The sequence below is a fragment of the Carya illinoinensis genome, chromosome 11, assembly GCF_018687715.1.
Source record: "Carya illinoinensis cultivar Pawnee chromosome 11, C.illinoinensisPawnee_v1, whole genome shotgun sequence".
Lineage (NCBI taxonomy): Eukaryota > Viridiplantae > Streptophyta > Magnoliopsida > Fagales > Juglandaceae > Carya > Carya illinoinensis.
This window is the reverse complement of record NC_056762.1, coordinates 40,729,835-40,746,575: the sequence shown is the minus strand read 5'-3', so window position 1 is coordinate 40,746,575 and position 16,741 is coordinate 40,729,835. Positions and strand designations below refer to the sequence as shown.

General features: G+C 36.1%; 1 protein-coding gene across 5 annotated transcripts; it reads right to left on the bottom strand.

The window, feature by feature from the left end:
• Positions 1-609: 609 nt before the first annotated feature.
• Positions 610-13,811, bottom strand: LOC122281327. 5 transcript variants are annotated; one of them, XM_043092721.1, is made up of 9 exons: positions 13,051-13,810; positions 12,190-12,306; positions 11,081-11,152; positions 9,379-9,839; positions 8,760-8,869; positions 3,211-3,296; positions 2,008-2,141; positions 1,359-1,658; positions 610-857 (listed from the first exon to the last, which is right to left on the bottom strand). In XM_043092721.1, the coding sequence occupies exons 4-8, from the start codon at positions 9,638-9,640 to the stop codon at positions 1,591-1,593; spliced, it is 660 nt and encodes a 219-aa protein (XP_042948655.1). In that variant the 5' UTR covers positions 9,641-9,839; positions 11,081-11,152; positions 12,190-12,306; positions 13,051-13,810; the 3' UTR covers positions 610-857; positions 1,359-1,590. The 5 variants fall into 5 exon arrangements, with proteins under 5 accessions (XP_042948655.1, XP_042948653.1, XP_042948652.1 ...); XM_043092719.1 differs by having other exon boundaries at positions 8,691-8,869; positions 11,076-11,152; positions 13,051-13,809; XM_043092718.1 differs by having other exon boundaries at positions 8,691-8,869; positions 13,051-13,809.
• Positions 13,812-16,741: the final 2,930 nt, after the last annotated feature.

The following is a 16,741-nucleotide window of genomic DNA, read 5'->3' as shown; positions in this document are numbered from 1 at the left end:
CCGTATGGTTTTGCTATTCTAGAACTCTCTGCCGGAAACTCTTGAGAACATAATTCCATGCACCGTGAGAAAGCCAGTCCATCATTCTTCATTCCCCAATTATTATTATAATTTTTTTTTGGAGTGTGTAGAGTGTACTTATTATTATTATGAATAATGATAGTCTTACCACTATTTTACTACTCTTTTTAATTTTTTTAAAAATTTTTCTTTTACTTAATGATTAAGCAAGTGACTATCATTAAAATTATATATTTTTAAAATTTTTTCTTAATGGCTAAGGATATTAAAAAAATACTTTAAAAAAATAAATACACTACAAGTAGTAAAATAGTAGTAAAAGAGTGGTAAGTATTATTATTACTCACTGGCCAGTGGAGAGAGAGAGAGAGAGAGAGAGAGAGAGAGAGATGTTGGTATGGTTAGTGAGTAACAAAATGTACATGGTCTCCAGCCAAGGTCGACTGCCGGTCGAATTGTATAAAAAACATCTATTAAAAGCAGTTGCCCCTTGACTTTTCCAATAATCGTGTAGATGTACAAGGAACAATTTATTTTTGTAGAGAAAATGATTATAATTCACCAATCAAGAAAATGAACTTTTGTGCCTTTCAAAATGGAAGATGATATAATCTATTTTTGTAGAGAAAGTTTGAGTATAAGCCGAATGAGTTCTGCACGTGAGTTTGCGTTTGCGTATATTCTGATTGAGTTCTACATGTGATTTTGCAAGACCATGAACAAATCCCTCTCATTTTGCTTTTCCAAACAATTATAAGCTTCCACAACATATTTGAACTCTTGTCCATAAAGATGTGTTGCACATACAGCTTTATAAGTCAGGAGCTGCAAATCACCTGTGGCAAGTAAAAACAAGACAACCAATTTTAGCTAATTTGGATAAAAGAAAGCGATTGAAAGTACACAATTCACATCCACTGAGACATTGCAATGCAGATCTAATTAGGAGATCCCCTTGTAGGTCATATTCAACCGTTACTCAATGTGGAAAGCCCTGTGTTTCTCACAACATGCATTAAGGGGAACCTTAGCTAATCACAACTAAATCAATCCAACCGCATGAGACCAATTTACTAAGTTATGTGCATTAGGAAGAGCTTTAGCCAATCAAAAATAAACCAATGGAACTGAATCAAACTGATTCACTAAGGTGGCTAACAATATTCCAATTAAATTGGTTGTTGTCTAGTTCAGATGCATGCACATCAATCAATGCACAAAAATTTCATCATGGTTAACTAACTTTGGCTTCCCAGACAAGTTTAGAAGCAACAGCACAGCATGATACGGGTAGCACAAAGTGAAGCAGTTTTCTTTATATGAATCATGGAAAATACCTGCCGCAATTTCTGATACAAGAATGTTGTTACTGAAGTGACATAACCACCATCTGCATCAAAGCCTCCAACTCTTTCCTAATTTCCTCTGTAAATATCCTGGGGGTCTTACTAAAATGAATAGAGTCAGGTTGCTCCTCATATCTTCGTTTTCATTCTGGCACACAGACAATCGATCCTCTTCATATTGAGAAAGTTTGATGAAACATGAAGCAAACTCTCTCCATGTATTCTACTCTGCATAGGTAGCATCTAAATGCAAAGCTATCATTTCCAATAGGGATTCAAGACCATAATCCCCTGCAAAATATAAGGAGGAAGAAATTATACTTTCTTAGTAATCTAGTTAAGGGCAATATTGTCATCTTAAATGACAGTAAATTAAATGAAAAGTAATAACAGTTTGGTTCGGTATGAAAATATCAAGTGGGGAATCACTCAACCAATTTTTGGTCTACTATCCACTGGCACAGTAGTTACATACTAGTGCATCCTATTTTCCTCTTTTCATTATATTTATTACTTAATAAAAAATAGTTTCAAAACTAGGGCGGAAATTTTACAGCTTGATCACCAAGAGAAGGGAATTAAACGAAAACATTATGTCTCATCTAGAGTGTATTGAAGATCACTCAGAATGATGAAATACCACTTTGATGCATCCTGACAAGCTTTGCCAATGAATGGGAACATGTTGGGTCCTTCTTTAGGATATCCTCAAAGCAGGCTGAAAGCACCACAGAGTTGTTGGAATTAAAATGTTCCAAAAGACTAGCCTTCAACCTGCAGCATGTGCGTTTTTATTGGTGTCAAGACCTCACGGCATGAGTAACATTGGTGAAAAAGTATATAATTACAAACAACAAAAAGATAACAACTGAATTTGGAGCTAAGAGATATATATATATTTTTTATCAGTATTAGAGTCGTTTCTGCAGGTGGATTAAGAATAACCAAAGATATAAATATTTTGTCAAAAAAGGAACATGGCAAAAGTCTAGTGACTGTTTCATATGTAACCACGAACATGTATACACCTGATAAACTACCACTAAAACCTAATCTGCTTACCCTCAGTTCGATTCGATATTCGATGCTCTCCTCCACATCTCACTTCCCCCTCAGTCCTTGTTGCTGCCTTACACCCGTGTCCATTGCTGCCACAGATGCAAATCCTCTCTCATTTTCATCTACTCTCTCTCTCTCTCTCTCTCTCTCTCTCTCTCTCTCTCTCTCTCTCTCTAAATCACCTTTATTGCTCTGCTTCAGTGGTGTCTTTGAACTTTGTTTGCAGTGCCACCATTCTATACGTCAAGCTCATCACATTTGTTATTCGAGACAGCACAATCACATTTTCGGTTTTCACTGGTTGGTGACGTTCTAATTGTCAAAGCTCATCACATTTGTCATTTGAGACAAGATAATCACATTTTCGGTTCTCACTGGTTGGTGAACTGCCTTGGCTAGGTTATCCATTAAAAGAAAAAGAGAGCAACCATCCACTTCATTTTAGTACAGAAATCTCCCACAATGCAGGCCAACTGACCTGAACAAAGTCCTATACCAAACCGTAACAACATCCTACCAGTTTTAAGCTAACACCACCACCGATGCCAATAGACCTCCAACATGACAAGCACCACTGCCCACTTCATATGGTCAAAGTCTATGGCAGCCATTCTTTAATTGTTTTGATCCTATACTTTCTCAAGCAATCAGATGAACTTAAATCATCTTTCCCAATCAAATTAATTTCAAGTTTATTTCCCATGTAGAATGTTTTTATATTTCCGGGCTCCTTCCATTTCTTAGCAATCAGTGAAAGAAATCTAGTATGCAAAGGTGACAGTACCTGATAGGAAGTGCTGCGCTTGAATGAGAACAGAGCTTCTCTAGCTCAATTAGGGCCTCGTCAACTTGACCACCAATCAGCAACAACTGACATAAAGAGAAAAAACTAAGAATAGAGTAATTGAATTTAAGAATGCAGATAAAAAATTATTGCAGAAATTGCAAACCTATACTTAATCGTAGAAAAATGATATTTTTTTGTGTTAAAAGAAATTATGTTTTGCAAGGCCCATTGAAGACCTAAATACATAATTGAACGAGTTTTAAGTGAAAAAATTATTAAGAAAGAAACGTTGCAGCTCTAGTACGCAGGTAATATATAAAAAGTCATCTAAGGCATCCAAAATGAGTCATCTCATTTTAGGCATGTTAGGCATCTTGGGTCTCATAAGCATTGCATGCATTCATTGGGTCATTCATGTCACTCTTGCACACAGAGTCTAATGGTTATTATTGTGTGGACCGTCTACAAAGTGCTACCATGTCTCAGCGTGTGCATCAAGCACAATTCTATGATGCTTTGGCAAGGAAACTTTATGTTCAAAACTTCTATCTTTGCACTCTGATTGTTGAGCTTGAGATTTGTTTAAGTGAGGTTCACAAGACCATAGTGCCTCGCATCTTTGAGCCTCGTCGGTGGGTGGTGTTAACCACTTGTCATCCATCTCCTTTTGTGGAGTTGGTTTGGGAGTTTTGCTCCAACCTTCATGCCATCTCAGCAGACAACTCATTTGGAGTTAGTCTACGTAACATCCAATTCCAAGTAACTCTACGCATGTTAGCTGACTTGCTTAATGTCCCTCGTGTGACCAACTCTTCCTATTACCTATTCTTCCACTTCTACTCCCAGTAAGGCCGCTATTGCGACTTTGTGGGTATGAATTCGGTCAGGATGGTAGGCAACCACTTCATATAGTCGACTAGTTGAGTTTCCACTTGACTATCTCCTTCTCAATTGAGTAGTGCTCACTAATCTCTACCCTACAACCAATCAAAAGGAATATAGGCCTAGACATAGCTACTCTGCTCTATGTTCTAATCAATGACATTCCCATTGATTTGGGAGTCACCTTTGCCGAGTTATTCTTGAGGTGTTTCAGTCTAGCAAGATACGGACTGGATTACCTTTTGCATGTATTATCATGCGTATTGCTTCGTCCCAGTCCGTTGCTATTTCTCTTCATGAGCCCATAATTACTCTTAAGGCTCCTATTGGTCGTAAGACTATCTAGTTGAGTCATGCACATATTCGTCCTAATCCTTTGGATGTTGAACACCCACCACTCGACCATCCAGCTCTGCCCCATACGACTTGGCACCATCCACTTCTTCACCGGATTCTACTGAGCCAACCATATAGATGGTGCTTGATCTGTATGGATGCTCTTCTTGATCACATGGATGCTCGATTTGATCGTCTGAATGCTCGCGTAGATAGCCTCCAATGGTTGGTAACATGGTGCTTCAACAACATGCAAGAGATCCTAGCTGCCTCAACTGAAGAGGATGGTGAGAGTTGATTGTAAGAGCCCTTTGTCATTTTGTCACAAAAAGGGGGAGTGGCAGATATGTAGGGGGAGTGGCATATATGTAGGACGAGTAGAATAGGTTACATATAGAGCGAGTAGCTTGGAAACAAAGGGAAAATTTTGAAATTTTTTTGTAAAACAATCTTTTATGTTGTTGGAGTCCTTGATTAAACTCAATGTTTGATTGTTTCTTAATGATGATTTCCTTGATTAAAAATGTACTTGTCATTTTTATGCTTGAATTCTTGTTTTTTGATTTGTTACCAGGCATTGATTAAACATGTGCGAATATTTCTTGTATCTCTATGTTTTTGGTGCGTTTACCTGTTTGTTAAGTAATTGCAGAAATATTCCATCTTGTTCAGAGACTGTACCTATACTTGGGAATCTATTGTGGGATATGTCAGGATTAGGTTCATGTCTAGGTTAAAGGTTTTGTAACAGAAATGCCAAATGGGGATATTGTTAATGTAAAATGAGTGTGTTAGCATATTCATGTGACAACCTGTGTTAAATTGTGTTATAACTTGTTCAATGTTAAGTGGTTGAAGAAAACTAATAAATTGACTAGGGATTGAAATCAGCTCAACATGGCTCGAGCTACTTCAAACAGAAAGTTAACTTGACCTGTGCTTGATCTGTTGCTCGAGCGAAGCTCATACAGAGATTTCGCTTGGCACTCGCTCGACATGGCACTCAAGTAGAAGTTCATACAAAGAGTTCGCTTGACACCAGCTTGACATGGCGCTCAAGCAGTAACCCAAATAGAAAGTTTGCTCGACCTGTGCTCAACACCCAGCTAGAGCGAATGTTCAAAAATATGACTGACTAGAGTTTCAGCATCGTGTCCCATTGTGGCTATAAAAGGAAGGGATTCTAGAGCTGTTGTTGAAGTAGAGATTGAGAGATTCTTGTGGTGAAGCTTAGAAAGGCCAGAGTTTCGGAGCTGCATGCGTGTAAAGCTCGAGTGTGACCATCACTCGAGATATTGCAAACCAAATTTAGCTACTACAAGAGTCTTGTAGGTGTTCCTAAATTGTTTGTAACAAACTAAATTTCTATAATGGATTTTAGGTGGTGACTTACACCGGAGTGGTTTTAGATTTTGAAGATGTTCTTCAAATGAGTTTCCACTTCGTGACCAAATTGTTGTGTTGATTATTTTTCTATGATTTGTTTCATTGATTGACTGCTTGTTTGACAACATTTTTAAATAGTGCAGTAAAATTGAAAAGCACCTATTCACCCCCCCCCCCCCTCCTCTCTAGGTGTTGTATTAGGTTAGAACCACTGATTTTTCAACAATAATAAAGGGGAAAAGAGGCAAAGGATCTTCTTGTCTCAAACCTTGAGAACTAGTGAAAAATCCAGCTAGGGAGTCGTTCACCAAGATCGAAAATCCGACCGTTGAGATACAATATCTGATCCAAGCACACCATTTCTCTTCAAAGCTATGTCTACCAAGTAAATATTAAAAAAAAAAAAAAAAAAAACTCCGAGTTGATATGATCAAAAACCTTTTCCATGTCCAGCTTAGCAAGAATGTCAGGAACTCCCTCTCTAAGTCTGCTTTCCAAACATTCACTACCAACTAAAACTAAATCAAGGATTTGTCTCCCCCTAATGAATGCATTCTGAGTTTTCAAAATGATCTTTTCCATCACCACACTCATATGGTTGGTGAGAACCTTCGAAATGATCTTGTCCCAGTTGACCAAGCTTATAGGACGGAAATCCTTCATCTCCACAGCCCCCACTTTTTTGAGAATAAGGGCAATAAAGGTGGCATTAAGGCTTTTCTCAACTTTCATGTACACATGAAATTCGAGAAAAACCTTCATAATATCCTCTTGCACAATATCCCAACAATCTTGGAAGAAAGCCATAGAAAAACCATCAAGACTTAGGGCTCTATCATGCACCATCCCTCTAACCACATAAAGAACCTCCTCTTTCTCAAAAGGTCTCTCCAACCAGTCCACGGAGTGCTGGTCAATATGCCTAAAATCCAGCCCATCAAGTTTGGGTCTCCAAGAGAAGTCCTCCCGAAAAAGCTTCTCATAGAATGTAACAATGTGATGCTTAATATTCAAAGGATCTGAAAGAATAGTATCCCCAGATTGAAGAAATTCAATGGCATTATTTCTGCTATGAGAGTTCAACATATGATGAAAAAATTAGTGCAATTGTCACCTTCCTTCAGCCGAAGAGCCTGAGATTTTTGCCTCCATGAGATCTCCTCCAATAGAGAAATCTTCTCTAGTTCAGCAACCACCTCACTTTTTCTCAATTTATCCTCCTTTGAGATTCGACCCATCACCTCCCTATCCTCCAATGCTTGCAGCTGATCAACAAGAGTCTTCCTTTGTTTATCCAAATTCCCAAATACTTCCGCATTCCAAATCTGTCATTTTTTAATGCTTTGAGTTTTCTAGCTAAAACAAAACTTAGAGAACCAAAAAACTGATACGACAACCACCAAGCCCTCACCCTATCCACGAAACCCTTTTCCTTCAACCACATTATTTTCAAATTTAAAATATATGTGCCCTCCATTAATACCCCCACAATGCAAAAGAATGGGAAAGTGATCAAAGCATAATCTTGGAAGCCATTTCTAACATAAATCAGGAAAATGAACCTCCCAAGAAGAGGAAACCAAGAATCTATCCAGCCTCGACCATGATCTCCCATTAGACCACGTGAAATCCCCTCCAATCATAGGTAAGTCAACAAGATTCAGCTCAAAAATAAGATCTGAAAAATCAGATATTGCTGAAGAGAGAGAAGATTTGCCCAAACGCTCATTAGGGAAGCGAATAATATTGAAATCCCCTCCAAAACACCAAGAAAGATCCCAACAACCATATAGTCCAGCCATCTCATCCCACAAAAGGCTCCTACTACTATCTATATTTGGGCCATAAAGACCCGCGAAGCCCACTCAAAACCATCCTCCACATTTTTAAAGTGACATGCCACCGAAAAATCTTCCACTAGTTCTCCAACCAGTACCACTACCCTCCTATCCCTCATAACTACAATGCCACCCGAGGCCCCTTGGAGACCAAAGTGGACTAACCCACATAGGGATAGCTCCATAAGTTATAGATAAGGTTTTGATCGACAAACTTCAGTTTAGTTTCCTGTAAACATATTACATCCACCTTCCATTTTCGAAATAAATTTTTCACCCAGAGGCACTTTTAAAAATTATTAAGCCCCCGAACATTCCATGAAAAGATTTTGGGATTCATGAGAGGCTAGAGACAGCCCTCTCCTTACCTTTGCCTCTAAGTGCACTCCCTTCCCGAGCATCATAGTTGATGGAACAAGATAATCTCTTCAATTCCCTTTCCTTTTTAGAGGCGAATCTGGCCAAAGATGGATGACCAGCTTTCAATGGCTATGAGGAGAGCTTTGAACTGCTCTTCAAATCCTTCACAAGAAATCCCCACACATTCCTTAATTTCATCAAACTTTATAAGCACCCAATCGGAAGAAATATTAGCCAATTCAAGCCCCAGATGAATAGAACATAGAGGATAGGGATCTGCATCAAACTCATCCGAACCATCTGACCCACTAAGAGAAATAACAGAATCTTCACCGACAACCATATGCAAGTCAGATGCAACTGATTGAGAGCAGAGAACCCCCGAGACAAAATTCCAGAAGACCCATGAACATTGTCCATCCTTTCCACACTACACTCCCCTTCTAATACATTTTTGGCTGAAAGAGAAATTTAATAACACTAGACCATTTTGAATGACCATCTTTTACCAAAATCTCCTACTTGAGCCTAATAAAGCAAAAATGAAAGCCGCACTAATTCCATTATTGATATATGTTGGAAATGAACGAATATTGTGGATCAATTCAAATTCTATTACATCTCATAGGAGTTCAAAAGTTTGTTTGCAAAATATGGGAATAAATATTTAAATACCTGTATCAAAGGAAGTAAGGCCACCAACAAAGGGGGTGTTGAGTAAAGAGCCTGTTGAAAATACTTAACTGCATCCATATAATAGTCATTAAGCATTTTCCTATGCAAATTGATGAAGTCCTTGGGATTCTCTGTAGGTTGTGGCAATTGCAAGGGCAGCAGCCAGGTATTCATGCCCCCTTAGTCAAGAGAGAGAAATTCAGTGAATGATAATTTTTTTAAGTAATTCAGATCTTTCTCCTAAGGTAGTTGATTACTACATGAAAACTTCAGGATTAGGGGAAGGGCAAAAATACTTCTAATATATATATATATATTAGCTGGAGATAGCATTTAGTAGCAATTTTGTTAGTTCAGGAATTTAAAATTGGTTAATACACTTGTTAGAATACTTAGCTTCTGAATATGTGTGTGTGCGTGTCTGTGTGTGTGGAAATAAGAAATTATTCTCACAGGTGTAAGAGTTTCTCCTACTATTGGAAATCAAGCAAGCATTCTGAAAAAGAATGCATTTTAATAAACAATAGTGGCAAAGGAATCACAAAACAAGACAATTAAAAAAAGCAAGCCCTAATTGAAGTTCATAATAGATATATGTGCCATTTCCTGGGAGTGGAGGTGGTACAATGAGATGATTAAGGAGTAAAACGTAAAAACACTAAAAAAGTGAAAAGGATTTAGAACTCACAAAGAGTAGATAAATTGGAAGCATACTGCATATAATCACCATGATTAAAGAACGGGGTTTCATTTCCAGTATTTTCATCAGAGTTCATGGAAACATCTTGAGGCTGGAAATTCTGCGTATGATTTTCTCCTTGCAGACCAACATCAACATTCATAGATACTTCTCTGGATTGATTAATATCAGCATCCCCAGATATTTGTTTATCATTCATGACAGGTTTCTGAATCACGTCGAGAGGGAATATCAGCCTTGTAAGTATCATTTGTATTATCCCACTCAGAATTTCCAACTGAGTTGATGAATCTTGTTCCCAACATGTCCGAACGCCTGGGGGAGTAAAACTGATCTGAATCTCCCCACTGTATCTCTTTTGGGATAGTTGAGTACCAAAGCTGATAGAATGTCAAGCCCAAGACCATATTTGAAATAGGTCAGCACCAAGTTCACGTTCTTGCTTGAGGCTGAAAAGAAAAGTGATAAATGACTGAAACCCAACATTGCTAATTTCTCATTAAGCCATTCATACTCTTCCTAGAATCATGCCATTGTTCAGCATCCATGTAAAACTTATTACCAAAGAAGGCCAAAACTTATTAGTGATGCAACCAAAGCAAGAGTACAACTGTTTCTGAAGATGCTAATCATGTCCTTTGTCAGTAGACCATATTATATTATATATATGTATATTATGCAATTGTATCAAGGTATGAAAACGCATGTTTTACAAGACCACATAATTTTTTTTTACAGGTAAAAAGAAATTTTATTAAACCAAGTAATTAGGCATAGTCCATTTACACAGGGAGCATACAAATTGACACAATTTTTTAAGACCACATAATTCAAATAAAGAACACTGCAAACTCAAGAAGTCAAGAGAGAAAAAAAAGTGCTTATACAAATATAGTCAATCTTATTGTGCTTTTTGCCTTCACCATTTTTTGCAAAACCAAATCATGTTGCAAACAAAATAACTAAATTAACACGTTTACTTCAAACTACAGGAATAGAATATATTTGAATTCACAATTAGCTCTCAAGCTTGTTGAAAAGAAGGTTAACATGTGGTACACACAGCAATAGAACTCTTCACTTTTAACTATAACTGATTAATTAGCTTTTTTTTAAAGCTTTGTTTTTATCTCATCCCCCTCATAAAGGATGTCTTAAGATTTAAAAAAGGAGCACACTAAGAAAACATCTATACTATACTATAGATACCAGCACAGCCTAAAAAAATTCGAATGCTATCTACAATATGTTATGGTACTTGGCTATGCCTATTTTTTAATTAAGTTCTTGCTACTGATAAAAAGATGTTATGGTACAACTTATTAGCTTTGAGATGCAATCAGACGAGGGATTTTTCAAAATCTAGTTACATTTCAAAAGGAACCTTACTAAGACTCTGCCGGCCATTGTGATTTTTTCTAATTGGCAGGATCTGTTGGATCTTACATCACGACCATACCCTCTATCAGATTCTTAAAGGAGCAAGTGTGGCCACTGGAGCTAGAGCTCATTGGCTTATGGATTAAAAATTTTGACCACAATTTTAATTCCAGTAATCAACAAAAGCTATGTGCAGCACTGCACAAACCACATTGTTGAGATATAAGAAGAACTCCCCACAAGGTTACGCATCAGAAACTGAAGCTTCAACATCACAGCTACTAGGCACAGGAAAAAATGATAACCTTACCAAAGGGCAGCCTGATGTGCTTCCTCAACATTATCGTGCATAAGACAGAACAGGATGAACCACAAATTTATCCTGCTCAACAAAAAAAGGTAAACACGAGAAACTTCAGCCTTTTGAAGTGAGTCAAGTGCGATATTTGATATAATGTAAGCCCAAAAGGCCTCCGCTTATCAACTAAAATCCTTCACAATATGAACTTTGGTGCATAAACTTCCCCACTATTGGAATCTATATATTTAGACAATATGCTTTTCAGGAATTCATCCCATGATAGGAATGTGCAAAAGCCTCTGAAATAATTCAAGAAACCAACCTCATTTTGTAGATCTAAAAATGAGGATCCCATCTCTCATTTCCTCAAACATCAATAGAAAATTTTCTTTCTACTTCACCAAAAGAGTTTATACAGACATACAGGTTCAATCACGTATAAATGTACCAATCAACACATTTTTTTAAGTAAATTTATCGATAAACACATTACAGGAAAATTATCTGTGTCTATTCAAAACCTGAACTATGAATGTAGTTCGGGATCAGCTTAGCTTGTCCTCTGGTCTACGGAAGGAAAATGTCTAAACATATCCATTATCAACATCGGTTAGGGAGGCAGTGATAAAAAAGAAGAATAATATTTTTTTTCTTTTATCAAGTATAGCACACAAGACTTGACTCTTTTTATTCTTCTTCTTTTTCTAATAGGTGAAAGAAATTTTATTAATGGGATCAAACGCAAGACTTGACTCTTCATATTGGCCTGATTACAAAATGCAATGACTAATATTATAAAGTCTCGAGAGGAAATTTCTCCTCTTTAACGTATCTAGTTGCAGTGCAGTTTGCATTGTCTATGTTTATTTCAGGAGAAATCTCTTGTGCTTCTATAAATTCCCCTCCTTCCATTGGATACCCCTTTTCAATTACTACAACAGAGTAATTGATAAAACAAAGAATTACAATCCATATCCTGAATCCAGTTTTATTATTATTGGGAAAAAAAGGAAAATAAAAGGGCAGCTTGAAATATGATATGCTCATTCTTGAAAATAGCACAAACACTTAATGTCGATGATTCTGAGATATTTAAGATCAAGTTTTCCAGGCATTACCTCTGATGGGCAATCTTTCATTGATCCATTCTTTCTCATCCAAACGTCATAAATGTTCTTAATCCTGCTGGGGTTGATACGATCACTTTTCATATACTTAAGAAGCTCCATTGAAACCTAAAAGTATTGGTAACGTATATGAGTGGGTTCTATAATTTCAGAATCATGATATCAATGTTAAAGATGTATCAAGTATAAAAATGAGTAGCTTCAAGAAGAACCCATTAAAATAAATATACTTGTGAACCTGAAACTTTTATATATACATATATATATATACATATATGAGTATATATGAAGTCTTAAGAATATATGCATTATATATATATATCATGCAAAGAAAATCTGCAGTAGAATTCAGACCAAAACAATCGAGCATTATGTCATTAGTTTAGTCGGGTGCTATTGGTTCTATATATGCAACTGATTGTATACTTAATATAATCAGATGATGATTTAATTCTAGAGGACTAAAACTACAATGCAAAGCTCAAGATCCTAATCCAATAATAGGAAAAACCAATGCTCCTATAAGAATGATACAATCAGAACAAATTTGAACTTATATCAGGTCATAAACATTGAATGTAATGATATTATATACTTAAGTACACATTGGTGTTGTGATATATAATCACTGCTGCATGTAATTTCTCTAATTCCATACAGAAACAAGCGCATTAATACACACATAACATTCTTCTGTTTCAGTGCAGGGTAGCTCTCGCCTATTCAGCCACAAAGACCTATAACCATTATAACGAACGTACTAAATTATCGAGGTGTGACAAACAATTAAAACATAAGCTACTCAGAAAATATCAAAACCGCCAGGCCAGAAATCTAGCTTCAAAACCATACCGAATACTTCAAACGATTGTTTGCGGGAGATCTGTCCTTGCATGTTCTTGTTTGCGGGAGATCTGTCCTTGCATGTCCCTTTTAAGAACATGCTCAGCACGCCGCCTAATTCTATCCAATTGTGCTGTCTCGCGAGCTTGCGCAACAGATAGCATAACCTGACACGATTTTCCCATCTCACAATCTTCGAGCCAGTCCTTGGGCCAAGTCCTAGAACGGAAGATGGCTTGGTCAAAGATAATATAATCCTTTTGACAAGTTTTTCTGGTATGGCGTGCGCATTATCCACGGTTTTATTTAACTTTCTTTTCCGATTTTTGGATCTTTCAGCACCGTCTTCTAATTTTACTTCTTGAGCTTCCAACATTATGGAGTCCGAACCCATACCGAAGAACCAAACTACTCTCAAAAGTCCAATTCCTCTTCCGAACTACAAATTTTCTCAAGATGTTGAAAGCAATAAAAACGACATAAATATACGTATTAAACTTTCAACAGAGTATTTCAGATCCCCAAAAGACCGATCAACTCAGCATGGTTCCCCTATTCTTGATCTTGCAGATTCCTGGCAAAAAAAAAAAAAAAAAAAAAAACGTCGTTCAACTGCCAATAAACCAGAGAAGAGAGAAATTGAGAGAGAGTTTTGTTGGACTAGCAGCAAGTTATGCAATTCTTGAGAGAGAGAGAGAGTTCTGGGCAAAGAAGGTAGTGTTCTAGTGTTAAGAGCATTGCTTTCGACTAAAATTATAATTTTTGGCTAAATCCAGACGAGATGGTGATTTATATTAGACCAGCGATTTTAAAATAATAATATAATATTTTATATTTTAATAATAATATTTTTTTTTAATATTTTGCAAATACAATTCAACCCATTTTTTAGTGGATCGGTGCCGTTTGCAGCTTATGACTGTTAAGTCTTAAATTCTTCTTTTATTTTTATCTCATTTTTTTATTCACATTTTTTTATTATTTTTAAATATCTTTAAAAAATAAAAATGATATATCAATACATTAAAAATCAATTACTTAATCATTAAATAAGAAAATTTAAAAAAAAATTACTAAGCAGTCAAATAGAACGGTCAACTACAGAAGACATATTAGCTTTTCTCTTTTTTAATATGGAGTGTAGATAAAAATAACTGACTACTCAACCAACCCATTTTCAAAATCTCAACCCATTTATCCGTCGGTGATAAGTAAATCTAAACCAATAAGTGCTAATAAACGTAGAAAAACCAATAACATGGTTGTCCACAATACTGTCTAATTTTGATGCATCAATGATGAAAAATATCACAAACTTTGCTATTATGATAAAAGCATGCACTATGTGACGCCCCCAAATTCCGTTTGGGATTGGACGGACATTTGAAGCGTCGAGACATGCAACACAAGGTTACCTGCCCCCGTTCATGACATATAAGATGCAATAATCCTAACATGCATCTAACATTATGCAATATTCGCAGCGGATAATTTTTTTCTTTAGCAATACTATGCACCAAATTAAAATATCCCAAATACTTAAAAACATACTTCATATATAAAGATACATTGAATAACTAAGATCACAGAACTATTCCAAAATAGTTATGATCTAAAAGTACTGGAGATGCAACTTCATCGTACAAGTAGTAATTTAACTACTATATTAACCTTAACGACGCACCGTCGTTCAGTCGACTGTACCTAGTTGGTCAGCTCCTGATCTTCTTTCAGGTCCTGTAACAAGATCTACCATTCGGGGGGAATGGTAGTTGGGACTACCACAGTGAGATTTGATTACAAATCTCAGCAAGTTAACAAAAAACTTCCATACAGACTAATGATGCATGGATGACAGTAAAAGCATAAATGCATAATCAAATTCATAAGTAATTAAAACATAACTTAGTATACAACATAACATAATTGACATAGCTTAAATTGAATCATGAAGTGAACTTGACTTAGCATGAACTTGCTCTGAAACTTGAATTAACATGAAAAATACATACTCCACAGTTGTTGTGGCCCCATGTATTCTACGTGTAAATACATACTCCACAGTTGTTGTGGCCCCATGTATTCTTCACAAACTTGACTTAACATTAAAAATACATACTCCACAGTTGTTGTGGCCCCATGTATTCTACACAAACTTGACTTAACATGAAAAATACATACTCCACAGTTGTTGTGGTCCCATGTATTTTACGCATCACATTTGTAGTTAAATACATACTCCACAGTTGTTGTGGCCCCATGTATTCTACACAACTTGACTTAACATTTAAAAATACATACTCCACAATTGTTGTGGCCCCATGTATTCTACACAAACTTGACTTAACATGAAAAATACATACTCCACAGTTGTTGTGACTCCATGTATTCTACGTGTAAATACATACTCCACAGTTGTTGTGGCCCCATGTATTCTACACAAACTTGACTTAACATTAAAAATACATACTCCACAGTTGTTGTGGCCCCATGTATTCTACGTGTAAATACATACTCCACAGTTGTTGTGGCCCCATGTATTCTACACATCACAATGCAGTTAAATACATACTCCACAGTTGTTGTGGCCCCATGTATCCTACATAAACTTGACTTAACATGAAAAATACATACTCCACAGTTGTTGTGGCCCCATGTATTCTATGTGTAAATACATACTCCACAGTTGTTGTGGCCCCATGTATTCTACACAAACTTAATATGAAACGTGACTAGAATACGAAAGGATTGAAGCCCTAACGTAACATAACGTGATTTGAACATAACTTGAAATACATGACCAACTTGAGATAGAAACATTTCATAACATGGCATAACATATAACAGACAACATATTTAACATGACATACTTGTAATGTACAGTAATACATGACAGAATATATTATGTAACAGATAAAAATTGATGACAGAATAAATTCTGTATAATAGACAATTACGTGATAACTTGGCATGACATGACATATTTGATAACATACATACATACACTGTAGTTCCTTTACTTAGCACACATACACAGTAGACTGCTAGTAAGTTAAAAGCTAACTTACCTCGATCTCCGCGTTTCTTATAAAACTTCAAGTGCGATCACGAGGAACTGTAATTAGTGATTCTAAAAGTTAGAACTAAATCACTAATAATTTGAAATATGGAAAAATACTAACTTAAAGAGTAAAATTTTCATTTTACTCTCTACATGTGGGAAAATGACCGTTTTACCCATAACTTAAGGATTTTGCATACTAACTCCAAAAGTTTCCAAAATTTACATTCATCATGTAAATTTTGTCCTAAACTTAAATATCAACTCAGAAAAATTTAAAACAAAACACAACTATGAAGAACACATTATGGCCGAAACATCCATAGGCCATTTCCATTGATTTTTGTTGCAATTCCTTCAAATTTCAAAACTCATGCTTAAACCAAAATTTTGCAACAAACATCTTCCAATCCTAAGTTCAAAATCATACTTAAAACATCCATTTAGAAAAAGCTAATAATTAACACCAAACTTTTTTGTAAAAAGATCCAAGCACTTGAATCACAAGTTTTGACATTAAATCAAAACATCTCCAAGAGTTTCAAAAAATCAAATCTTACTTCTAACATATTCATAATATCATCCTAACATCAACCATGCTTTAAATCATCAAACCAAAGTCACCAAAATCACAAAATA

Bases quoted from the DNA above. Each gene is read 5' to 3' on its own strand.
- LOC122281327 (XM_043092719.1), bottom strand. From the start codon at position 9,640: ATGATACTTACAAGGCTGATATTCCCTCTCGACGTGATTCAGAAACCT. The intron at 8,870-9,378 runs GTGAGTTCTAAA...CTCTTGACTAAG, and splicing joins TTCCAATTTATCTACTCTTT to GGGGCATGAATACCTGGCTG. The intron at 3,297-8,690 runs GTATTTAAATAT...TCTTTATGTCAG, and splicing joins CCTTACTTCCTTTGATACAG to TTGTTGCTGATTGGTGGTCA.